Consider the following 26,380-nt stretch of genomic DNA (forward strand, 5'->3'; position numbering starts at 1 on the left):
CGAGACTTTCAGATCGATCATATGGTTGACCTTTTTTAAAAAAAGCTTTCTCTCTATGTGATCTATATCATTAGAGCTCTGCTAATCTACCACAGTCCATAACTGCTGGTGATAAAGGATAGAGGCCAATTTCATTTAAACTGCGATCTCTGTTGAGTACTGTAGTTTACAGTTGAGTTGCAGAGCTGGAACATTTAATCTGCATGGCCCATTTAGCACAAGGGGAAAAGGGGCCTCTGCAGAATGGGCAGCCTGACTTGCATTTAGTAATCACACTCTGGCAGGGGGCCTGAGGAAGTCACAGGAAATGGGGCCAGATATTCTTCTCCCTCTAGGTCTGAGATGGGGGCAACACAGGCCTGGTGCCCGGGAGCACAATGGGGAATCATACCAGATGCCAATGCTGAGGTGCTCTGTGTCTACTATAAGCGGGAAGACACCAACAAAAATGATTTAAATACAAGGTTCAAAGGGATGACTGACATGAATGGGTACTGACCCCATCCCCTGGAGGTCGGAGAAATGCAAGGTCAGTTCCAGATGGGGAAGCTGAGGGAAGCTTTATGCAAAACCTGGCATCTGAATGGGAACCCTACTGCCTAAGTTTGAATTAGTTGATTGTATGATTAAAATTATCGAATATTAAAATTTATATTCAGAAATGATCATGTTTAAATAAAAGGTGATAATGAATATGCCAGCTGAGTTCTACTCATTTTGGTGACGAGAAGCATCCACATCCTACATCTGGGGTTCTGGTAAAGTCCCTTGAGAAGAGGAACAATAACGGATGATAAACTCATCACTGTTTGGAGAGCCAGGCATTTAGAGTTTTACAAACTTTATCCTCCCTAACAAGTAGCAAATCGTTACAATGCACCCCAGGCAGTCAAACTCCAGGATCCACATTCTTAAGTCTCTGTATTAGGTTGCCTTTGTAAGGCCTCAGCGTCTGGCATTTTGTAATGGAAAAATCTGGGGTATGTCCACAGATTGATAATAAGTCCTTGATTTTAAAGGCTTGCCTTTCAAATCACTATGGTTGGCCACATAACGTTTTTAGCCAGAACATTTTGCTAATTATAACAACAGGAAAATAACAGTCACTTCTTGATTATAAGTGTTAATGGAGGAGAACAGTAGCATCGATAATCCAATGTAGTGAACAAAAATCACCTGTTGGTTGATTACATTAGATTGCTTTAAAAACTGCATGACATTTTTGTTGCTAATTATGTGCTATTTGTATACTTTTTATAACAACATTTTTTGGCATATTCGTAGTGAGGCAAGGTGGTGCAAGAGACTGGGAAAAGGTTAATCAGGATTTAACATTGCCTCTTGGATATAAACAACCACAATCTTGATGTTGGGAATAACACAATCATTTTATCTTAATATCAAAGCCTATGTACCTCCCACCTCACAGGCTGGAAGAATTAAGAGTTTACCTGAGAAATGAAGCTTATCATCCATGTCTTCTGTGCCCATGGAAAGGTGCTGCTTTGTATGTAGCATGTGTGGGCTCCACAGAAAGTAGGTACACTGAGAGAATCCAAATATCTGGCAGAATAGAATTTCTTTTCATACAGTTAAATCACAAGTGGATTCCACACACAAGAAAGAGGGTAAGAGTAGGCACTTGGAAAGGTTAAACAAGCAAAGCAAATTTTCCTAGTGCTCCTCCTTCAGAAAAAAATCTCAAGCAGTAATATATTCATTCCACTCGAGTGTATTACTCGGGCTAAGGGCCAAAGAAAGTCCCCTTGGCTGGCTAAGCATGGAAAATCTGTTACTTATACCAACCCAGCATTTCTTCTCTTACCTTTGGAAAACAGCAACTTAATTTTCCTTTAACTATCCCTCCCCTATGAGTACAGGCTTAGTCTGATCAAGGTACTCTGGCTGTGCAACTCAAATGGAACTGATCACTTTCCCAGGAATCTGAATATTTAGCATAATGGCATCAAAATTGGAAACAAAGCTGATTCATCCCCACAATAGCACCCCAAAAAGACTTTCCAAAGTCCCCACTGTCTGCACCTGCAGAGTGGCCTGGTTCTTATTCTCCTCAAGACTTGGTCCTTCAGTGTCTCCTTGGCTCATGTGATCTAACCTGTGTCATTCTAATTCCTTACTTTTTGTTTGCTCAAGTTACCCAGAGTTGTTTCTTTGCTTACAACCAGTGGACCCTACCTGAGGCAACCATGAAAGCCAAAAAATGAGACAAGCTTGGATGGAGGTGCTTATGGGGCACTTTCTAAAACATCTTCAGCTCAGTTAGATTCAACTAATCCAGGATCTCATTTACCCGATGATGAAGCCGATTGGTCAAATACTTCTTCCAGGCACAATGTTAGAAGCCAGGCCTTTTAACGCTTTTCAGCGTATCATGAAAGTAATGACACAGTCTTCCCTGGTTGGTTTGCTATGGCACACAGGCAGGCAACTGATGCAAAATGCTACTTCAAAGACCCCTTCATTCAATTAATCAGTGAGTATTTATTGCAAGGCACTGTGCTAGGCACTATGGAGAGTACATGGAAGATAAGACCAAAGTCCCTGCCCTCAAGGAGCTTACAATCTAGTTGGGAAGACAAGGCATACATACAAGAAAAGTAAGTAACAATACAGGAGTTAAATTAAAATGCAAGATAACAGTACAAGAGATTTCCAAAAGTAGTATCTGATTAATTACTAAATGAGCGGCATTGATAGGGGTTGCAGCTAATTCCGAGGAAGAATGTCATAAAGGACTGAAACATGGGAAGGCTTTGCAGACAAACTGGGGCTGGAGCTACTGTAGGACAGCTGGGATGTGGATGGGAGAGAAGGGTGGAGAGGGAATTTCAGGAAGGGGCAGCCATAAGACCAAAGGCACAGAGGTGAGACCAAAAGCAAGCAGTGTTCAAGGGTCAGGGAGGGCTTAGTGTGGCTGGATGCACAGTTAAATTGTTTTGGATTAAAAAGGGCCTTAAGGACCAGGTGTGGTGGCTCATGCCTATAATCCCAACACTTTGGGAGGCCAAGGTGGGCAGATCACTTGAGGTCAGGAGTTTGAGACCAGCCTGACTAATATGGTGAAACCTCATCTCTACTAAAAATACACAAATTAGCCCAGTGGAGTGGTGGGCACCTGTAATCCCAGCTACTCGGGAGGCCGAGGCAGGAGAATCACTTGAACCCAGGACAGGAGGCGGAAGTTGCAGTGAGCTGAGATCGCAACATTGCACTCTAGCCTGGGTCACAGAGCAGGACTCCGTCTCAAAAAAAAAAAAAAAAAAAAAAGCCTTAAATGCTCAAGTTTAGAACTTATCCTTTTGGAAATGGGGGGTGAGGGAAACAACACATATACTTACAGTAAATATACAAAAGACTTAGCTAATCAAGAGAAAATATTCAAGTCTCATCTTCAAGACACTTACTTGTGGATTAGGACCCTCTCTACTTCTAAAGAGGATTTGAAATCGTGTCTTCAGGGTTGTCAATTCCAAAGGAATAGCTCTGGGTCATTTAGATTTGGGTAGAGACTTCTGAGTCCCTCTATGATCCCAAATTATAATTAGCACAAAGGTAAGCTAACAAATTCCCTGACAGGCAGGCAGGAAAAATGCTCCCAAAAGACAAGTATCTTTACAAATGACAGAATATTTATTAACAATACCTTTAAAAAAGATTACATATGCTAGATCACTGGTAAATATCATTTACACTGGGGTTGGGAACTCCCTGGGTGTCATTTTTTTTCATTCATTTTATTATTTTGTTGATTTTTTTGCATGTGATTTTAAATTTTATTTTATTTTAACATAGAAGTAACCATATCAAACTAAGAAAGGAACACAGCTTGAAATACTGACAATATTTTTTTTTTCCGGTTACCACCCTAGTTTTTACACAAATGGAATCCTGATTATGACTTTATTGGATAAATATAAGTAGAAGGTTGAAAAGTTATATTATTTGTAAGCAAAAATGACAAATTACAGCAAATTTGAGTTCTCTGAGAAAGAAGAAAAGGTGGCAGCATGTTTACATGAGAAAATGTTTATAGAAAATTTCATTGCCTTTTATGTAACTGTTCCACTAGCGTTTGCTTACAAAACCTTTCCCATTGTAACAAATAGTTCTTTTCATAAGAATACAGTTTTGTTGATATTGTCATTTTCCAATGTGTGAGTTTAAGAGTTAGAAGGTAAAGTATATAAAGCAACTAGGCTCTCTATTGCAAAACAGAATCATCAAGAAACCATACCATTGTACTAAAGATCTTTTATAGAGTCATATTAAAAATTCTTGCAGCAACTATTTGTTGAAATAGGAGAAATCTTCCAAACTCCATATGTAATTTTGATTCAAAAGAAGGGCTCTATTATTACAGAGATACACATATTATATATAAGAAATTTTGTAAAGAAATTACGAATCCATTGACAGAGAATTACTTTTTTAAAAAATTTACATTCAAAATAGATACAGTTAAAGATAATAAAATTATCTTTTATCCTTTGAAAGACTTGGTTGACTATAGTAACTTTTGGTCTATGTTACTACAGGATATATGTTACTTCAAATTTAATGTCTAAGATAGTGCTACTACAAAGACAATGCTAACTTAGTTGAGTGAAAAGAAAATCTTACTGTACAATGCTAAATTCAGGGATGGGAATATTGCACAAGGTGCCTCTTGGGCAGTAAATTTAGCTTTTGAGATTGCAGCCATTCCTGAAACCATCTCAAGTTGTATTGAACAACAAAATTCACAACGGCATGGGAAAACATATTGTACATGTCAAAAGGACTTGATTCAATGCATTAACCACTAGAAGAGTAATTTGCATACAGCAGCCTTGAGTTATAGACCAAGTCTTCAGCTGTTCTGCCACGAGATCCTTGTAAAACTGTACAAGTAATTTGCAATTTATTTACCAAGATGAGTTTCAAACTCTGTCTTTAAAGGAAATATTTTCAAATTATAATTGCATGATTGTGTTGTCCATAGCATTTTACAGCTGAGGAAAAAAAGTAATATCTACATTATATGTTAACTTTAAAAAATTCTATAAAACACTAAATATATAATAAAAAATATGCATATAAGGACATATGTAAACTGCTTTGGTAACATCATATTACAGATGTCTTCAGTGCATTGCAGAGTTTCCAAAGAAACTTCAGACAAAGCTAGATTTGCTTTGAGGAAGTACTGTATAATGCCATTCCTAAAGAAGCAAAAAACATTTTTATTCCAGTAATAAGATGTACTTGAACAACAATATTACTTAGTACTGGGTGTCTTCAAAACAACTAGCTAAATGTTGCTTATATTATAAACAGCAAGTCCTTGAGATAACTTTTGTCATAAACTGGACCTAGCTGTGAGGGAAATCATTATTGTACTGATGGCTGACAGCGTACATGCATTCGAAGTGGAAGCCCCGGATCCTCTTGCGTAGGCATCTGAAAAGAGAGAACAAATTCACTCAAAACAGCCCCATCCTGGCCTCAAAGGGAAGAGCGGCCACGGGGCTTTCTGAAACAGCAGATCTGCGTGGATTCTACTAGAAATGATGATCAAGATCTTAATGGCTTTTAAATATCAGTTCTATGACTATCTAGCTACGAACCTGCGAGTAGGGTAGAGGACAGCCCTGTACCTCTGTCAAAGCATTTGTAAAATAAGGATGTTCCCATCTAATGTGAGAAGAAACTTCAATATTACTAGTAACAGTACTGATAGATACCATGCCACGTCAATGATGCAACAAAATGAAAATTGCTACTCCCTTTTGAACTCTATGAAAATTGCTACTCCCTTTTGAACTCTATGAAAATTGCTACTCCCTTTTGAACTCTGCGAAAATTGCTACTCCCTTTTGAACTCTTTGTGCTGGGCACAGATGAATATGACACTTAAATCTTGCAAAAACTGGATGAAGGCTAGGTATTATTATTACCTCACTTAACAGATGTGGTAATTTGTGCCCAGATCACCCAGCTAGTAAATGGCTGAACTGGGGTTCAAACCCATGTCTGTTTAAATCTACCCTTTTTCTCCAAACAAAATAGCCTCAATCCTTTTTACATTTTCTTATGGGTCTTACATTTTTCATAGTAAGAAGCTATCAACTGTCATTCGGGGGCTCTTCAATCTTGTAAGATCTCTTTGACCAACCTAATGAAAAATTCCTTGAAACAGATCATGTTTGGCTCACAGTCACTTCCTTGTTACCTAATAATTACACCAATATAATTGCTTAATATATGTTTTTGTAATGAATAAAACCAGGAATCATCAGTCTACCTAAAAATAGCAATCCCTGCAATGATAAGAAAGCATGAAGTACAAAGTCAGATTTTTAATGAAGTGAGATAAATAAACCCCAGTCTTGTATTTTCATGGCCTGGAGATTACTTCCACATCTCACCAAAAATCTGGCTCCCTTTCAACAGAAGTTAGAGGCTTTGTTTGATGAAGTGTAGAATCCAATTGTCCCTGCTTTTAAAACAAAAATGCCTTTTGTGTTTGTATGAAAAAAAAAAAAATGCAGTAAATATAAACTCCATCCAGAAACACTGGCATATCACCCCTTAGCAGAGGGATGTTACATGACTAAAAGTCAGGATGGTGGTGAGGATTTTGTCCATAATTTAAAATATCATCTCTTTACCGATGTCTTGAAAATTTATATCTCCAGCCTTCAATGCTCCCCTAATCTCCAGAATGCTAAATCTGAAAGCCTGTGAAAATCTACACTTAGACATCTAACCGCAGTCTTTCTTTTCTTATTGCTGTAAAATGCACATAACAAAATTAGCATTTTAACTCATTTAAAATGTACAATTTAGTGGTACTAAGTATACTCCAATGTTGTGCAACCAGCACCACTCTCAAGCTCCTCAACCTTTTTGTCACCCCAAACAAAGACCCAGTACCTAAGCCCTCACTCCCCACGGACCAGCCACTGCCAGTCACTAGCCTCACTCTGTCTCCATGGATTTGGCTGTTTCTTTTTTCTTTAAATAAATGAGATCACACACAACAACAAAAAATAATACGCTGCTAAGATATTTACAAACATGGTATTTGTAAAAATAGAATTGAATGTATTTGCTCAAAAAGAATATGCTATTCTCACATGCTATTCAACAATATTTGAAAATGAAGATAATCTTGACTATAGAGAGACATACACATTGATGCACATGTTACATATACCCATTCAAAATAAATAGTAAATTCAAAATATTTCCAAGACATTGAACTGCATATACTGTTTCACTGGAGAAAAACTGCTACAGCATACTTAACAATGCTTTTCCTTCTTCCTTCTGACTGAATCATGCTTTTAACTTTCTAAGCTGTAATTCTGGGGTTACATAGATGCATAGAAAAATAAACGGGCTGACACGGAAAAACCTTAGTGACTGATTCGTGTCTGCTTTAATCTGATTTTTGATTAGCAACTGAGTAGATCAGTCAACACGGGCAAACTGATTTTTGCATGAAACTGCCCATGGCCAGCAAACATCTGGAGAAGGGGGGTAGTGTCCTCCATTTTATTTTAAGTCTTCTTTTGCAGGCTGAATGTCTTTCAAGCCCTGACTCAGCTGGAAGGCTGATAAGATAAGACAGGCAGGAGAAAAGGGAGAAAAAAAGGCATTCTCACTTGATATCTTTGGAATTCGAATTTGTTCACTGCTGCTGCCATCTCCTCCGTCGCTGAATGGCTTAATTTCTATTATATAATCTTCATCAAAAGGCAAAGAAAGCTCCACCGATGTTTTATTTGTTTCAATGACAGATGTGCTGCTTTGTCTGTTCCATCTGTACAAGACCTGCCAATACAGAAAGAACAGGTGTCACCTGCCGTCTTCACAAAGGCTCCAAAGATGGAGCATTCATTTGTTTTCACCTCTGGGCACCAGCAAAATGCAGGGAATGTAGAGGTTGTCTGGCTGCCCACTTGCATTTGGAAGGCTCATTTGCGGCGAGGGCCATGACTGCAGCTACCATTTTATTCCGAGGAAAGAGCTGAAAGGATATTATAACAGGGGTGTCAGCAACATGATTCTACCTACTGCCTAGCCTCTCGGAGACTCAGTTGACACACCTGGGAAAATGGAAAAAATGAGTAGCTCCTTAAGGATGTACAGTGCTGTTACACATCAGGGGCTTTGGCATCAGAATAAACTTGGCCACTGGGGGATCACAGGCCACTTCACCTTTTTGAGCCTTACTTCAGTCATTTGTAAAGCGGGGACAATAATACCCACTCTTCTGGAGTGTGTTTTCAAGATTGCACAAGGAGGCTGGGTGCAGTGGCCCACGCCTATAATCTCAGCGCTTTGGGAGGCCAAGTTGGGTGGCTCACTTGAGGCCAGGAGTTCGAGACCAGCCTGGCCAATATGGCGAAACCCTGTCTCTATAAAAAATACAAAAATTAGCCCGACGTGGTGGCACACACCTATAATCTCAGCTACTCTGGAGGCTAAGGCAGGAGAATTGCTTGCACCGGGAGGCGGAGGTTGCAGTGAGCCGAGATCACGCCATTGCACTCCAGCCTGGGCGACAGAGCAAGACTCAAAAAAAAAAAAAAAAAAAAAAAGATTGCACAAGGTTTGAATCTAGTGAGGGCCTAGCTTAGAGGAAGCATGTAAAAAATAGTATCTCTGAAGGCTTAAAGATAATCAGAGAACATACATGGCAAAGGTGAGAGCACAAGCCAGGCACAGTAACTTATGATCATGAGTCTTAGAGACAGGACATTTCAGCACAGGGAGAAGATATCTGAAAGGCAACAGTAGTAACCTCCCATTCCTTCCCTCTGGAACCCCATTTTGTGGGGCTAGGTAACAAACAGGCAGCCATTGTCACCTTGGACATATCTGAAGCTTGTAACAGTCCTGTTTTCATCTTGGGTTCTGAGTCTGGAGTGGGATTCATTTGATGAGGTGGCCAACTAGCTTCCTAAAAACACATTCACCTACCTGGGATTGCCTGCTGTGACTGGCATGGACTCCAATCAGGAACAAAATATACAGGTCTGGGAAAGTGTGCCTTTACCTATAGAACCACTAAAGCTCATCCTCTGCAGTTTCCCCTGACAATTAAAAAGACAGGGTTGGATGAGGTCAGTGGCTTTTGGTCCTGGCTGCATGTTAGAACCATTGGGGTGCTTGTAAAATACTTATGCTATAGCTCAGTGGTTTTCAACAGGGTGGGAGGGGCAGGGGAGCAATTTTGCCTCACAGGGAGGTATCTGGCCATGTCTGTAGACATGTTTGTCTAAACAGGCCCTGTTGTTGTAGTGGACAGAGAGACCAGGGATGCTGCTGAACAGTCTACAATGCCCAGGGCAGCCTCACAACAAAGAACTCTCTAGCTCAAAGTGTTGACTGTGAGGAGGTCAGAAACCCCTCCAGTTTCACTCTAGTCTGCCTAAGACTGCACAGAGGTGGGATCCAGGCTGTAGGTTTTTTTTTTTTTAAGATCAGCAGGTGATGTTACTGTGGGATAGGCATCATGGATTAGATGAATTCGATGAGTAGTTCTCAAATTCAAGCGTGACCAGAATCACCTGGAGAACGTGTTCGAACACAGATTGCTGGGTCCCATTCCTGGAGTTTGTGATTACTTCTGGGATGGGACCTGAAAATCTGCATTTCTGACAAGTTCTCAGCTAATGCCAGTGCTGCTGGTCCAAGGATCATGTGTTGAGAAGCACGAGATTAGCTCATCCTTCCCTAAGATCCCTTGTAAATTCTGATCTGCTGAGGCTAGAGACATAAGGTCACTCTCGTGTCTCAAGACAAAACCAGACACAAGTGAAATTCGTAAAATTCCCTTAGAATGGTTTAGAACCCATCTGTTCCCTGGCATTTCATCACCTTAATTTATGTCTCTCTAATACAAGGTGGAAAACACAATTTCCTTAAGGTAGAAAGATTCATAAGCGTCCCCTTCTTCTCCGCAGCATCAGTTGTATCAGACCCAGCAACCCCTTGCTAATGATTAGGCACAAATAAATCCTCAGGCACATTCAGGAGCGTCAAAGCTTCTCATCACAGCCCTCCAGGAGAATGGGCTGGCTGATGGGATGCAAGGTCACATCTGGCTTTGAGGAATAAATTGCTGCTTTGATTTACCTCTGGTCCTTGCAAGAGCTCAGAGGATTCAACTTGTTTCAAATATAAATCCAAAAGAAACACTTCCAGGAAAAAGCAGCCCTTTTATCAGCACTGCTTATCAGTCTTGCAATATCAGGGACTGCAGCAGAACCCAAATAAAGTCCTGCAAAACCTTTATTTACACCAAACACTTTGCTGAGCTGATTGACTTGAAGGCTGCGCTTGCATTTGATATAATCTAGGGTGGAAGACAAGGGGAAAGAATGGATTTGTGGGAACAATGATAATAGCAGCAAATATTATAGACTACTTCCATTATCGAATGTCTGAACACTGTATGTTCTAAATCAGGCGTGTCCAATCTTTTGGCTTCCCTGGGCCACACTGGAAGAAGAAAAATTGTCTTGGGCCACACATAAAATACACTAACACTAATGATAGCTGATGAGCTTTACAAAAATTGCAAAAAAATCTTATGTTTTAAGAAAGTTTATGAATTTGTGTGAGGCCACATTCAAAGCCATCCTGGGTCACATGCAGCCTGTGGGCAGTGGGCTGGACAAGCTTGTTCTAAACGCTTACATGGATAACCTCTTAAGGAAGGCAATGTTATTATTCTGATTTCAGAGATGAGAACCTGAGACCTGGAGAGGTTAAGCAGTTGCCCCAGGTCCCATGACTGGTGGATCCTGCATTCAGACCTAGGCAGTCTGTGCTCCAGAGTCTGGATTTTTTTTTTTCTTTTTTTTTTTTTTTTTGAGACAGAGTTTTACTCTTGTTGCCCAGGCTGGAGTGCAAAGGTATGACCTCAGCTCACTACAACCTCCGCCTCTCGGGTTCAAGTGATTCTCCTGCCTCAGCCTCCCAAGCAGCTACCGTTACAGGCATGTGCCACCATTCCCTGCTAATTTTGTATTTTTAGTAGAGAGGGGGTTTCACCATGTTGGCCAGGCTGGTCTTGAACTCCTGACCTCAGGTGAGCTGCCCGCCTTCGTCTCCCAAAGTGCTGGGATTACAGGCGTGAGCCACCGTGCCCGGCCTCAGAGCCTGGATTTTTAACTAAGACTAGCTTGGCGAGCACCTGTAGGGCTCTGGACAAATTGCTTTCGTTCTCTGGCATCTGTCTTGGGGAACGCAAACCAAGGGAATTAGACAGTAAAAAACTAGTGGTCCATGGGTCATAATCAGTCTGCATATATTATTTGTTTGGCCGTCATAGTGTTAATTTTTTTTTGAGTTAGATGTGACCATTTCAAAACAAAGAAAATATACATTAAAAATTTGTGGGTTCTACTGAACAACTGGAAGATATGGCCACACTGATTGCTGTGCTTTGGATGCTTGTCCTCTCCAAAACTCATGTTGAAATTTGCCATTTTAACAGTATTAACAGGTGAACCTTTAAGAGATAATTAGGCCATGAGGCGATTAGGCTCACCCTCACAGATGGAATTAGTACTGTTATGAAAGGGCGAGTCAGCTCTCTATCCCCCTCCCTTCTCCCTTCTTCCTCACTCTCCCTCCCAGCACTGGGTGTCAATAAACTTATGTTCATATTAATTGCCCAGTCTCAGGTATTCTGTTCCTGAGTAAGACTCTACAAAAGTGTGATCCAGAATAAAAGAGACTAAGCCAGTGGCAACAACTGGCTGGAGTTGAGAAGTCTCATTCTGAACAATCACAAACTGCAGTTGGTCATAGTCCCAACACTTCCAATGTTGCTACATTGTCATATGCCTACCTCAGGACCTTTGCACCTGCTTTTTTTTTGGCAGTACTTGGGACATTCCCAGAGAGCTGCCAAGGCCCAAATGAAATCACACCACTTGAAAGTGGCTCCTTAGCCTTTATATAAAATAATAAATTTCTCCTATCTACTCTATGGCTTTCTCTATTCCCCTCACTCTGGCTTCTTTTTCTCTGTAGTACTTTGTTATCACTTACTATATTTATTTATTGCTGGCAGGCAGAAGAACCAACTGGCTAAACGTAGAACTCAGGATCCATACTGCTGTATTCAGATCCCAGGTCTTCAACATACCAGCTATGTGAAAGGCAAGTTACTAAACTCTGTGTCATAGCTCTTCATCTGTAAAACTAGGGATAATAACTGTACCTACCTTCATGGGTTATTAAAAGGTTAAGATGAGGCTGGGCATGTTGTCTCACACCTGTAATCCCAGCACTTTGGGAGGCTGAGGCAGGCGGATCACCTGAGGTCAGGAGTTCAAGACCAGCCTGACCAACATGGTGAAACCCCATCTCTACTAAAAATACAAAAACTAGCCAGGTGTGGTGGTGGACACCTGTAGTCCCAGCTACTTGGGAGGCTGAGGCAGGAGAATTGCTTGAACCCGGGAGGTGAAGGTTGCAGTGAGCTGGGATCACACCACTACATCCACCCTGGGTAACAGAGGGAGACTCTGTCTTAAATAAAATAAAATATAAAGTTAAGATGAATTGGAACAGTGCTTAGTATATGTATTAGTAGTAGTTTCTGAATTGACTGAACATAACTCATTTATGTTATCTGCCTGGCTCTGTAGGTAGTTTAATTTGTATACTAAAATCAGATGCTCTACTTTTAGCTCTGATGTCATAAAGTAGCTTAAGGATTTGTGTTGGCAAAATATTTGGGGCCTCAAACTTTCTAAAGTCAGCTTCTTGTTGAGACCATCTACCCAAGCTGAGATCTAAAGAATCCAGACAACTTAGTGAAGACGGGAAAATAAACCCACACCCCAACACCTTCAGTATTTGGGAGGAAAACTTAATTTTGGAAAGGGTCAGTCTGAGATAAACAATAGCCATATTTAATGGGTCAAATTCTCTAGCAAACGTCAACTCTTCCATTGCAATCAGATTCACCTTTTATTCAGCCTCTAATACCACCCTAAAAGTGACACTAGGGAGAGTTTCCTGAGATGTCATGGGAGGTGAGATATCACGGGAGGTACACACACACACACACACACACACACACACACACACACACACAGAGAGAAAGTAGGAGAGAGAGTTGTTCATTGGTACCTTGGTAACTCAGGGAACCGGCTTCAGGACCTCCCTAAAATACCAAAATCTGTGGATACTCAAGTCCTGGACATACAATGGTATAGGATTTGTGTATAACCTTAGCATATTCTCCCATATACTTTAAATCAACTCTAGATTACTCATAATACCTAACATAATGTAAATGGTATGTAAATAGTTGTTATACTGTATTGTTTTTGAAATCTGCATCATTTTCATTGTATTATTTTTTGTGGTTTTTTTTCCCTGAATATTTTTGATCCACAGTTGATTGAATCTGAGAATATGGAACCTGTGGATACAGAGAGCTAATGCCTTACATTATTTATCTCTAAACATTCACATGTATATGTAGCAATCAAAATGTATAGCCAGTTACAGTGACATTCCTTGGGGTGTAGCTGAGGAGGTGTAGGGTATCTGGCTCCTCCAGTACCATCCCTAAAAAGAAGGGGGAGTGATTGAGCTGGAAATTAAGAAGAACTCAGGAAGTGTCCTTTCCTACCATCTGGTCTAACCCTGTTACCCACTCTCTTCTCCACTGCCAACACATGTGGTTTCTGTAGCATTTCACACACTTGACACACATCCATCACTTCTGTCCCTTAGAAGAAAAATTCCCAACATGGAGGTGCCACTAATATTTAGATATAGTCTGGATCTAGAAAATACAATGAACCAACATAAAAAATTGCATTTGGGAAAAAAGTGTCAATCCATGGTTCAAATAGGTTACATCATCTGGTCTGCTGCACAGATCTGAAATGGTTCCAAGCTCTCTAGTTTTAATTTGTTCCAATATTTTACTTTATTCTTTTTTTTTTTTTTTGAGACGGAGTCTCACTCTGTTGTCAGGCTGGAGTGCAGTGGCTCAATCTCAGCTCACTGCAGCCTCTGCCTCCCGGATCCAAGCAATTCTCCTGCCTCAGCCTCCGAAGTAGCTGGGACTACAGGCGCCCATCACCACACCCAACTTATTTTTGTATTTTTAGTACAGGTAGGGTTTCGCCATGTTGGCCAGGATGGTCTCCTACTCCTGACCTCAGGTGATCCACCCGTCTTGGTCTCCTAAAGTGTTGGGATTACAGGCATGAGCCCCAGTGCCCAACCTATTTTATTCTTATAAAAATAAAAGTCATTTCCCTAAGTCCTACACTAAGCCCAGCAGATCTTTCCTGGAAAGTGAGATGCCCTTGTGTTTGTCTTGACCTGCTTTATTCTCATCACATACCCTGCTTGATTCTATACTGTTCAAATGAATCTTCTAGATGTCTGCAAAAGTGTTGAGAAAATAAGTGTCAGAAGGACCTTCTTGGAAAGATGCTACCAATGCAAGGCCATATGAGAGTTTCTGAGAGGGAACATGAGTATAAATAAGTGGCAACTAAATAATAATCATTACCCAATTTTTCTTCTAAAAATGCCTATAATCTTTTAGACACAGTTCATGAAGCTTGCATATTGATCCCTGCCCTTGAGAAAGCTGAAGGCACTCCAAGTCACTACACTCAATAGACTTCAGTTTTCCTATCGGTAAAGTGGTGGGAAAAAAAAGATTATCTAGGTTTGCCTAGATAATCTCTAGGATTTCTTGCTCAGCTAACATTTGCCTGGTTGCCTGAAATAGCTTAGGTAGCTCCTGGCCCATTCGTTTTCTTTCAGCAGTAACCTGAAAAGGAACTTCAAATCTAGTTACAAGTTCACCCATGGAAAGTGTGTAATTCCCAGGGACTCCTTAAGCTTTCTACATTTTTATTGTGCTTTGTCTGCCTGTTCTATGGGTGTACCTGGAAGGAATTTTTTTTCTCTCTTTTTTTTTTTTCACTGTCTCCCCTGTTTTGGTGAAATCAATTCTGCCCACATCACATCTGCTTTTTTTCATGGTGGTCAATGTCAAGATGATCAGGCAGTGTTAGCCTGAGTCAGACATTAAAAGTTGTAAGGGTCTGTCTTCTCTCTCTCTCTCTCTCTCTGTCTTTTTTCTTGAGACAGAGTCTTGCTCTCTTGCCCAGGCTGGAGTGTAGCCATGAGATCTCAGCTCACTGCAAGCTCTGCCTCCAGATTCAAGCGATTCTCTTGCCTCAGCCTCCCGAGTGGCTGGGACTACAGGTGCCCCACCACACCTGGCTAGTTTTTTTTTGTTTTGTTTTGTTTTTTTTGTAGAGATGGGGTTTCACCATGTTGGCTAGGCCTGACCTCCAGTTATCTGCCCACCTCAGCCTCCCAAAGTGCTAGGATTACAGGCATGAGCCACCGTGCCTGATCTTCATTCTTGCCTTCTTTCTTTTTTTCTTTTTAGTCTTCTCTTCCCTCATTCATCTTCCAACCTATCCCACCCCTTATCTCTTTTGTCATAGATAAAATTGATCAAATAAACTCTTTTATATTATTTCACACTAAGAGATTAATAATTTAGTTCAGGACATGAAATCTCCATTCTAATACAACTATAGTGAATGTATCTTTGGCTGGAAAAATAATAGTGACAATTCAGGCACTGTCCTCTGGAAGCCCCCAGTCTGGGGATTCACAGCAAGTCAGTTAATTACAATTACCCAAGAGGACGGAAAATATTATATTGTAAAAAAAATCTTGCAAGTAGGCCAGGTGCGGTGGTTCATGCCTATAATCCCAGCACTTTGGGAGGCCAAGGTGGACAGATCACTTGAGGCCAGGAGTTCAAGACCAGTCTGGCCAACATGTTGAAACCCCCTATCTACTAAAAATGCAAAAATCAGATGGGCATGGTGGTGCACAACTGTATTCCCAATAATTTGGGATGCTAAGCCAGGAGAATCACTTGAACCTGGGAGGTGGAGGTTGCAGGGAACCGAGATGGTGCCACTGGACTCCAGCCTGGGTGACAGAGCGAGACTCTGTCTCATTAAAAAAAAAAAAAAAATCTTGCAAATGAAGGGATCTCTGCCCATCAGGGAAGGCTTCTAAGCTAAAACTGAAAGCTGAGTGGCTGATTAGGGATACAGGGGATATGCAAAAGGTCAGAGAAAAATGAAGACACTAGAAGTTTCTCTTTTAATAAAAAAGTAAATGCAGTCCCAAAGAGTTTAAGTGATTTACCTGAAGTCACATAGCCAATAGAGGACCCCAAACAGGGTTTCCTATCTCTTTTTTTATTTTTAAAGTTTAGACAGGTCTAGCTCTGTCTCTCAGGTTGGAGTGCAGTGGCATGATCATAACTCACTGCAGCCTTGATCTCCTGGGCTCCACTGATCCTCCCCTCTCTGCCTCCAGAGTGGCTGAGACCACAGGCATGCACTACCATGCTCAGACTCCTATCTCTTTCTGCTATATATTATATGACCCTCCTAGAAGGGTTTAGTTTTAGAAAAGGACCCAGTGACAGTTCTGTAGACGAGTTCTTAGGGAGTGTTTCTCTACTAGTGGAATATAAGTCACTGTGCCATGTGGATGAAGAAAAATAGTCCATGACAGGGAGGGTCTTCCAAGTCCTTCTCTCGTCACATTATCCAAGGCTTTGCCACCTTCTATGTCAAATCCCAATTCCAGTTCTGACTTTGCCTACTACTTTCGGATGATCCTAGGTTCTTTACCTAGTGCCAGACAGCACTACCTATGTCCTACTCTCAACATCTCTGTGCAAAAATGTGGCAAGCCAGCAGCCTGCAGGCTTAGTTCAGACTGCAGAGCAATTTTACGTGGTCTGCATCCTCAAGTGTTGTTTAAAAGCAAAACTAAACAAAATTAGAAGTGTTGCCAACATTTTACAATTGGAAGATTTTACACAACAATCTTTTTTGCTGCCATCTTTTGAAACATTGGCATGTTTATGGCATTGTGCCCACTTTTTCACAAGGTAACAGAGGCAGGAAGTTAGTAGCAGCTGGTACGCTTTGACAGAAGCACTCTCTAGTTAGCTACCGCTCCCACCCCGCATGCTTCTGCCATTTATATAATTTAGCAGGCATGACTTTGCCATCCTTTCATTTATTTTGTGGTAGATAAAAGACCATTTCACAAGATTCCGGAAAATGTTGACTTCCAAGCTCTTCTGCCTGAAAACATTTCAAAATCTTAGGTTTGGTTTTATAATCTTCCATTTTATTTATTTATTTTTATTTAGAGACAGGGTCTCACTACATTGCCCAGGCTGGACTCAAACTTCTGGGCTCAAACAATTCACCTGCCTTGGCCTCCCAAGTAGCTGATACTACAGGCATGTGCCACCAGTCCCAGGTTTATACTCTTTCTTTTGTAATGAAAACTGGGACTTGCAAAATTGCAACAACCATTTTTCTTTTGAAGAATTAATACAAACCCACTGGAGTTCAAGAACATTGTCAGCATCACCCAATTATTATGGTTTCTCAAAAGCTTTTTAAAAGTCATTTACTCATAACATTCTAGGACTGAATGGGAACAAAATGCTATATAATTAAATGCTCACACTATATTTCCCTTTCTGACCTTTCTTTAGGTGGTGATGCAGGTATGCTTGATTATTTCCAGTGATGGGGAACCCTCTGAGGGTTCATTTTTTACAAGCTTGACTGCTAGAAGGCAAAACAGAGCCAAAATCTATCTCCATGTAGCCTTCACTCATTGGCCATAGTTTTGTTTCTTGGAAACTTGAGGGAAAATTCTACTTGTCATCCACCATAATAGCCCTTCAGATATGTGAAGTAGTTATCATGCTTCTGAGGCTTTTTTAACCCAGCGGTATATCGTCAGTTCATTCATTGTTCAGATGTTTTGAGCCAGCCTCCTGGTCAGTCTTCTCAATGCATGTTCTCAATGCAGTTACAGTCTTCTCAATGCAGTCTTCTCTCAGTGCAGTCATAGTCTTCTCAATGCAGTCAGTCTTCACAATGCATGCTCTGGTTTGCATGCATCTGGTTTACATCAGTTCCTTCCCTCTCTGCACATGCATGCTGCTTCTCATAACAAGATGTAGAATCCATTTTCCCTGCCTTTTAATCTGAGCTGGCCTCACAGTAGCCAGTTTCATCCTTAGCTTTTAAAAGGGCTGGCAGATTCTGCTTTCTTCCTCTTGAAGCTGACAACTATGTAAGAAGTCTGACTACTCTGAGGTCACTATACTGTGAGGAAGCCCAAGTTATCCGTGGGGAGAGACCTCATGGAGAGCATGATCACTGGCCAACCTCAGCTTTCCCACCTATCCCACCTAAGAAGCCAAAAGTGTGTGAAGAAGCATCTTAGTTATTCCAGCCCTAAAATCTTTCCATTCTGGCCCTATCCACATTGCAAAGTCATAAAAAATGATACATTGTTGCTGTTTTAGCCCCTAGCTTCCCTTGGTTTGTGAAGTAGCAACAGGTAGCTGGAAACCTTGCAAGATATTTATAACCCCTTTTAATTGCTGCAACAAGGCTATAGACATGTTCTTTTCATTTTCTCATTAAAGACAGGCCAACATTTATGGGGTCAGGCAAACATTTTCTCCAATTTTGCTGCTTTTTCTTTTTTCTTTTTCTTTATAAAACTCTTTTGACTATAGAAACATATGAACAAAAATGATTAATCATTGGTAATATCAGGAGGCTACTAAGTTGGCTAAAAAAAAATACAACTAACTGACACAGGAGCAAAATAAAGCTAACAGTAGAAGTGTTTAAAAAGTGGTTCTGGCCGGGCGCGGTGGCTCAAGCCTGTAATCCCAGCACTTTGGGAGGCCGAGACGGGCGGATCACGAGGTCAGGAGATCGAGACCATCCTGGCTAACACAGTGAAACCCCGTCTCTACTAAAAAATACAAAAAACTAGCCGGGCGCGGTGGCGGGCGCCTGTAGTCCCAGCTACTCAGGAGGCTGAGGCAGGAGAATGGCGTCAACCCGGGAGGCGGAGCTTGCAGTGAGCTGAGATCCGGCCACTGCACTCCAGCCTGGGCAGCAGAGCGAGACTCCGTCTCAAAAAAAAAAAAAAAAAAAAAAAAAAAGTGGTTCTTCAGGGTATTTCTGGAGACCCAAACACAGGGTCTTTACTCATTTCTGATTGATGCTGCCTGAACCTAAAGTTAAGGTGATTGTCTAAATCCTGACCAATTGCCATAGACTACAACTCAGATCAAACCATGTTGGAGGCAGCGATTCCTACAGGGTAGCAGAGCATCACCAGGGAAACTGACAATGCAGACAACTGTGTGATTCATGGAGGAGACTGGCCCCGACTCACAGCAGGATTAGGTGCCTCTGCAAAAAAGAAATTACCTACTTTGTATCCTTTTACTTCCGACTCATTATCCAGGGCCTTCACTTGATCCCAATTCAGGATAATTTTGGAGTCCGATGAATTCCATATGATGTTTCCAGGGGGTTGACTTGGTGCTATAAAAAAATTAAGATATACGAAGTCACAGATTATTAAGTCTCAATGGATTCTGAGGAATATCTCCTTACTAGAATTCGAGAGTGGAGGCAATTTAATGGGCTATTGCACTAATATGTGTCTTCAAGGTCACTAAAATCTGATGAGATACAGCATTGCAAATGGAAAAAGATTCAGTTGGTCGCCTAACATTTATAGCTAAAAGAAGCAGCCCTTCCCAGTGAGGAGAAAAACATTTCTCTTTCTGTCCTCCAGAGCAATGAATTTTGCATGGTATACGGAAAGGTTCACTTAAAATGCTGAGGGAAATTTGAATCCACATGCTACTAATTAGTATGCAAACGACCATTGGGAGGTGGGGATAAGGAATAAACTTGGGATATGTGTGATGAGTCCCCAAAATATTTCTGAGCAAGTCTGTTCTTACGTGGCTTTCGGGTTGTCACATTGACTGTTGCACTAGAGGGGCCTGTCCCAGCAGAATTATATGCCTTGACAGCTAAGTGATACAGCGCACTGCCTTTTAAGTTCGTGATTTTTGTTGATGTCTGGTTTCCAACTGTTCGTATTTTTCTAGCATTTTCTTCTTTGTCTTCATGTCTCCAATATTTAACCTAAGAAAATAAACAGAAAGACCTTGGAAACCATACCCAGTGGGGATATTTCCAATGTCATCAGGTGATTTTGTATGCAGATTCTTATGATGGAGTTAGTTTTCTATACCACATTATGAGCAGAGCTATCAGGACAAAGGACTGCGTATATCCTGAGAAATTATCCACGGTAAGAAGGGTCCCTTTTTTGTCCTCAGCTTCCTAGTGAGATGGTAGATTGATACAACCCCTGTTCATTATTTTCTTTTTTCCCATGTTTGTTTTGAGTCAAAGCTATCCTGGGAATTATCAGAAGTCAAAGCTCATTTTGCCAACCATCCCATAAATGCTTAGATTTGCATATACTTCGAAAAATACCTCTAGAATACAACATAGAAAAAGGGTAGTCTCACAGCTGAGTATTCAATGCTTCCATCAATGTTCAGCTGGAGGCTAGGCCTAAAACCAATGCCTCTAAGTGGGAATGTGGGTCATTTCCTATAAGAATGTGACTTCGAGGACTCATCAAGGGGTACGAATTCTCTTTCAGACCCAAGGCACATATGTCTTGCCTACCTCATAACCTTGTATTCGTCCTCTATTCTTCTCCAGTGGCGAGGCCCAGAAAACTTCAATATCTGTGGCAGAAAGACTTCTGGCAAAGATACTGGCTGGTGGTTTGGTGGGTTCTGTAGATGAATATGGAGAGTTATTACTCTATCAGTTATATTAGGACAGGATTGTAGATAGTAGCATTATAAGGTAAAATAATTCACGGTTATAGAATCGTCCTTAATGATTGTAAGCCAAACCCTCATTTTGCAGAGGAGCAGTGATTGATAGCTGGAGTTGGTGATAGTGAATATTTGTCCAGTGTTTGGGTTTTGAATTTAGGTGTGGGTAGAAGAGAAGAACCACTTAAGTTTAAGCACCAAGTTTTCATAACCAGCAATTCCCTTAACACAGATCCTTCTCAATTAGCATCTCACAAATGTTATTGCTTATGACATGGCTAAACTGCTTTTATTTTTCTTTTTTGAAATAGGGTCTCACTCTGTCACCTAGGTTGGAATGTAGTGGCACAGTCATGGCTCACTGCAGCCTGACCTCCTGAGCTCAAGCCATCCTCCCACCTCAGCCTCCCAAGTAGCTGGGACCACATGCATGTGTGCCAACATGCTTGGCTATTTTTTTTTTTTTTTTTTTTTGGTAAAGACTGGGATCTTGCTATGTTGCCCAGGCTGGTCTCAAACTCCTGGGCTCATGCTATCCTCCCACATCCCCCTCCCAAAGTGCTGGGATTATAGGCATGAGCCACTGTGCTTGGCCACTAAATTTTGTTTTAGGGAAGACTATTGAAAGAAAAATGTTAACATATACAAATGGTATACACAGCTATGGCAGAAATCTGTCAAAAATAACTGAAATTTGGGAAACAGTCAGTCTAGTCTCTCCTTTGCAACCAAAGATGCTGAGGCCCAGAGAGTATACGTGACTTATCCAAGATCATACAGATTGCAGTGTGAACCTGAAGTGTCACCCAGCTCTCTTGAATATTCGTCATGTCAGCTGACTGTCCTTTTCCCCTTTTCCTCTCATTTTCATAATCCAGAGACATGAACTATTATCTAAGAGAAGTTGAAGCCTATGCAAAGGGCTGAAGCTTGTTTGAATAAATGTAAATCCTTTGGCAATGGTTGGAACATGAAATATGCAGGGAAAGGCATCAGCAGCTGAGTCAGACAGAGAGGCAGCAGCTAGATCATGGAGGGCTACTGAATCTAAGGGGATGATCTCTCTAATTGGGAATAAGTTATTGCATCTTCACTGACTCTAAATCAATGATTCATCTTTCAGATGTTTTAACATGGTCCCATTCCGAGCATCATCTTTAAAACAACATAGACAAACTCCAATGGTCACAAAGACTGTGTGAGAGGCATCCTGACAGCAGGGATAGCATGGAAGTGGTAATAATGTGTGAGAAATGTTAAACATAATGATGGTATGGATGATAGTGAGCGCAATCACACTGCTTCATGGCTTACTCTTTTCTTTAATAAGTGAGAATTTTTTTTTTTTTTTTGGGACGGAGTTTCACTCTTGTTGCCCAGGCTGGAGTGCAATGGTGCGGTCTTGGCTCACCGCAACCTCCGCCTCCTGGGGTCAAGCGATTCTCCTGTTTCAGCCTCCTGAGTAGCTGGGATTACAGGGATGTGCCACTACAACAGACTAATTTTATATTTTTAGTAGAGATGGGTTTTCTACATATTGGTCAGGCTGGTCCCAAACTCCCAACCTCAGGTGATCCGCCCGCCTTGGCCTCCCAAAGTGCTGGGATTATAGGCATGAGCCACAAGTACAATATGCTTTATGAAAATACAAGTGGTAAGAAAATGCAAATTATATTTTGATATTCACTTAAAGGCAAAAATAAAATTCTTTCGAAAGTAATGATAACATATAGATAGATATGAAGATCTTACATGGTACTTGCAATTCTGGTCCTTAGCAATGGAATCAATAATGGACAGCCATGTGTTTTCATATACAGAGCAGTTGCTATCTTTTTAAGAGATTCATGGTGGACAGTGAACCAAACTTTTTACATTATCCTCTTCTCCAATCAGGTATGCCTTCAATATATATGTACCATGCTAAATTGATTGTACATCCTAAAATCCACATTTTAGAACTGAAGAAATATTAACAGTCAATGATCTGGGCAGCATAAACCATACCTTCTTCTGCAGAATACACCACTGTGGTGGGACTGAAAGGGCCTTCTCCTTTGTTGTTGAAGACACCTACTTTAACCTCAAAGGGAGAGAAGGGGCGCACGCTCTCATTCCTGAACACGTATCTGGAGGCGTCAGCTGAGGCCAGCACTGTCAGCATCCAGATCATTTTACCATAGGGCCGGAAGGCCACCACATAACCGAAGCCTCGACCATTCTGTAATTCCTCAGGGACCGTCTGGGAAAGAAGGGAGATGGTCTTCAGAAATCATAGTAGTTTAACTCCAGTGCAAAAATTGTTTTTGTTTCCCTTGTAACATTCTTGTCTATATCCTTCTCCACCCATCTTATTTGGGGTTTTGTTAAGAGTCTTTTAAATTTAGGGCTTGCAGTCAGTCTGTCTTAAACAGTTATAAGGTACTGGGCAGGGTTGAAAATGTAATGAAGATCTGCAGTCCAGAGCTTGGTCTTTGATGGGGCAGACCCAGCTCTGAAATGGTTGGAAATGATTGTAAAAAAAAAAAAAAAAAATAACAGGACATCGGTCTCCTGAAAAACAGTATTTCCAACACGTATTCTCTAATACTAAGCTTCCTCCATTGCCAAATAGAGAAAAGATCTCACTGAAGGAAGAAAAACCAGCTTGGCTGAAGATCCTCCCTCTCAGAGGGAAGAGTTCAGCTGGGGGGATGAGTGATTGTTTCACTGCTGTGCTCTGGCTAAATGAAAGATTTTAATTTCTGGGGCTGTTTAGAATCTTTCAAAAACATGAAGAACCCTTTCTAAAGCTCCCACCTCTTCTCTCAAAGCCAATTTCTAATAAATTGGTGACTAACCTTCCTCCAGGTTGTTTTAAAAAATACCTCCTAAAAGAGGGCCCCTTCTGGAAGCAAAGCCAATTGCCAGGAAATTGTGCTGGTGCACTGACTCTAGTGCTGGCAGACGCTTTAAATCAATTGGCCATGCCGCAATTCAGGAAGAAAAGAAAAACCAGTTTTCTGTGAAACAGCCTTCTTTATTTTTTTTTGTAACTTGTGTTGTCTTCCCTTCATGATTGTTTTTACTGTAATGGATTGAATTAAAACTTGCCTCAATGATGGATGGGCAAGCGCCATCCTTCCTGCTAGCCATTAGCTACGTGAGAGGGAGTGTCTGCACTCAAATGAATTTTCACTGTTAAAACCAGAGGAGTAAACTTCCCAGCTATGTCTAACATTGAGGAAAATAAAAAAAATAGCTTTGATGCATGTACATTCCTTTTATTCTGTGATTCATTTACCTCCCAGGTTATAACCAGTTCAGATTTGCTGCCTCCGCCACCACTGACATTCGCTGGTGTGACTTCGGGGACTGCACATGGAGACAAAAAACAAGTCATGTCAGGCGGCAAAGGCGAATGAGGGTCAGCAAGGTTGCCTGGCAGAGGTGACTCACTTTCAATGAGTACTTTGAGGCATACCCCTTTGTCTTTGGAGATCAGCAACAGCATCATCAAGAGACCCATGGCGTCAGCTCGAGGAAGTGAAATGTACCAAGGAGACTGCTATTAATTACCTGTTTCTCATTCAACAAGGTACACGTGTTATCTGACATGTCTGACCAATTATTCAGCTCCATCCCTAGAGGTTGAGGGGTTCTGGAAGGGAGGAAAGGACTGAGGTCTGGTTCTAATGTTTGGTTCTGCGTTTATTAGCCACGTGATGATACACAAAGGAAAGACAGTACAAGCTCTGCTCAGGCAGAGTTTCCATTCTGGTTGGAGGGGAAGAGTGCTTGTACCACAGTTAGAGCAATGTGGACAACCAGAGTACGGTACAGTCAGCATGGAGAAGCGCAGGGGGCCTTCCGGACTAGCGGCCTGCCCAGAGCTGAGGTGGGCAAACAGCTTCTTGGAGGAAGAGAGTTTTGATCTGAGTGTTGAAGGAAGTGGCAGACAGAGTTGACCCCTGGCTCACTGTGCTTAACTTCTTTGACCCCCAGTTTTCTCTGTAAAAGGGAGGAAATTATGTGAGCTTCCACCTGAAGACTGCTGAGGGGAATTAATTCAATTATGGTTTTGGAAGGGGAAAAGAAAGCAGGGGACTAGCTATATTGTCATCACGTAACTGAAAGGCTCTGGGCCGCATTTAAAAATGTCTCACTGGGGCATGTGGCTGGTGACTGGGTATGTCTCCTTGGTTAAAGCCAATCAAATAGATCTAGATGAGTTTTTGCTTTTCTGAGAGTAGGGTCAGAACTCCCATTTGTGTAGAGACCTTATTATTCCTTCAACACACTGGCCTGTCTACAGCCGGGAACTCTATAAAGACTGCACATGTAGGCCTCCTGCTTTACACCAGCTAAGTAAAAGTACGGCTGACCCTGATGAACTTGTTCTTCTCTCCCCGTGCTCATTCAAGCTGTATATGTAGAGGGCCATACTAAATTGCTGGCTAGTCTTGTTTGAATTAGCACGGTGTTCTGAAACTTAGTTTCAGGGAATGGTTTATACCCTAAGAAAATCTCAGTAAACATTTCTGAAGAAATTGGTTTATTTCTTATTTCTATTCTAAGCAGGACTACCCCACGGTTGCTGTGCCCACAGCAGCCAGAAATTATTCTTTGCCATTAGTTACTTATGTGAGATAATTTTATTTGAAATGTAGGGCATTGTTTTTTGAAATCCTGTTAGAATCTCGGTGACAAATGAACCAATGAAGAAAGGGCTGCCTTTTGAGAGGACTAAGTGCAGTGTGCCTGTTGCTGTACAGGTGGACCTAATGAAGGAAGCTTAACTCTGGATTGAAACCCATTGCATGCTCAGCTGGGCTTCTCCTGGCCTGATTTCTACCATTATAATCATTTGAGGTGAAGGGTGTGCTAACACAGAGCAGCATGAGCGCTGAAGAGCAGCAAGAATTCAAAGCCTTTTCCTAAGGAACAGCAGCTGGCAGAACAGATGATCTGAATCCCGGGTGCTACTCACGAGCTTCTTCTGTTCTCCGTTTCTCAGAGGGGCGGCTGGGCTCCCCAATCCCAATCACATTGGCTGCAACTGTGCGGAATTCATATTCGACCCAAGGATTCAAACCCACCACGGTTGCTGTGAATGTCTTCCCATCAATGAGTTCTGGGACTGAAAGACAACAAAAGGTAGTGGCTGTTTCATAGGTTCTCAGAAAACAAATGCAGAGATTACGCTAGGAAGATAGGAACATCCACCCATCCTCATGGTTATTGCATTCAGGGCAGTGTAGGTGTTCTGATATTAGCTGCATCAACAGTTGTTTCAGTGAAGTAATCTCAGAACTATCTCTGTATGTGAAACTAACACACTCTAATCAGATACCAGCAGATGACATCATAAAAGACATGCAGTCCACAAGGCCCCAAGCCACCCGACTCAATCATTACTATCACCCCTTCACATGTGTTTCAGCATTTATTATGTAGTGCCAGACACATTATTTCAACCGTCCTCTGAGAAAGGTAAAAGTATTCTATTCTTTTTTTCCTTTTTTTTTTTTTTTTTTTTTTTTGAGACAGGGTCTCTCTCTCTGACGCCCAGGCTAGAGTGCA

The 26,380-nt window shown here is 41.3% G+C and overlaps 1 protein-coding gene and 1 long non-coding RNA gene across 5 annotated transcripts in view; one reads left to right on the forward strand and one right to left on the reverse strand.

Annotated features, from left to right (window-relative positions):
- The first annotated feature begins 390 nt into the window (after positions 1-390).
- On the forward strand, positions 391-23,444 carry LOC112618485. Its single transcript, XR_003118086.1, has 4 exons — positions 391-464; positions 20,069-20,169; positions 21,942-22,051; positions 22,715-23,444. It is a non-coding gene; the product is annotated as an uncharacterized LOC112618485 (long non-coding RNA).
- The window catches only part of CNTN4 (contactin 4), a 998,936-nt gene continuing 976,186 nt past the window's right edge, over positions 3,631-26,380 (reverse strand). For 3 of the 4 annotated variants that reach the window (XM_025375521.1, XM_025375525.1, XM_025375524.1), the window contains 8 exons: positions 25,788-25,937; positions 24,102-24,172; positions 22,826-23,060; positions 20,661-20,773; positions 19,919-20,105; positions 19,378-19,490; positions 7,671-7,839; positions 3,631-5,460 (listed from right to left, as the gene is read on the reverse strand). In XM_025375521.1, coding sequence (XP_025231306.1) covers positions 5,360-5,460; positions 7,671-7,839; positions 19,378-19,490; positions 19,919-20,105; positions 20,661-20,773; positions 22,826-23,060; positions 24,102-24,172; positions 25,788-25,937 — 1,139 coding nt within the window. In that variant the 3' untranslated portion in view covers positions 3,631-5,359. The remainder of the gene's footprint in view (positions 5,461-7,670; positions 7,840-19,377; positions 19,491-19,918; positions 20,106-20,660; positions 20,774-22,825; positions 23,061-24,101; positions 24,173-25,787; positions 25,938-26,380) is intronic. The other variant, XM_025375523.1, reaches the window with a different exon arrangement.

Source organism: Theropithecus gelada, chromosome 2, assembly GCF_003255815.1.
Source record: "Theropithecus gelada isolate Dixy chromosome 2, Tgel_1.0, whole genome shotgun sequence".
Taxonomy (NCBI): Eukaryota; Metazoa; Chordata; class Mammalia; order Primates; family Cercopithecidae; genus Theropithecus; species Theropithecus gelada.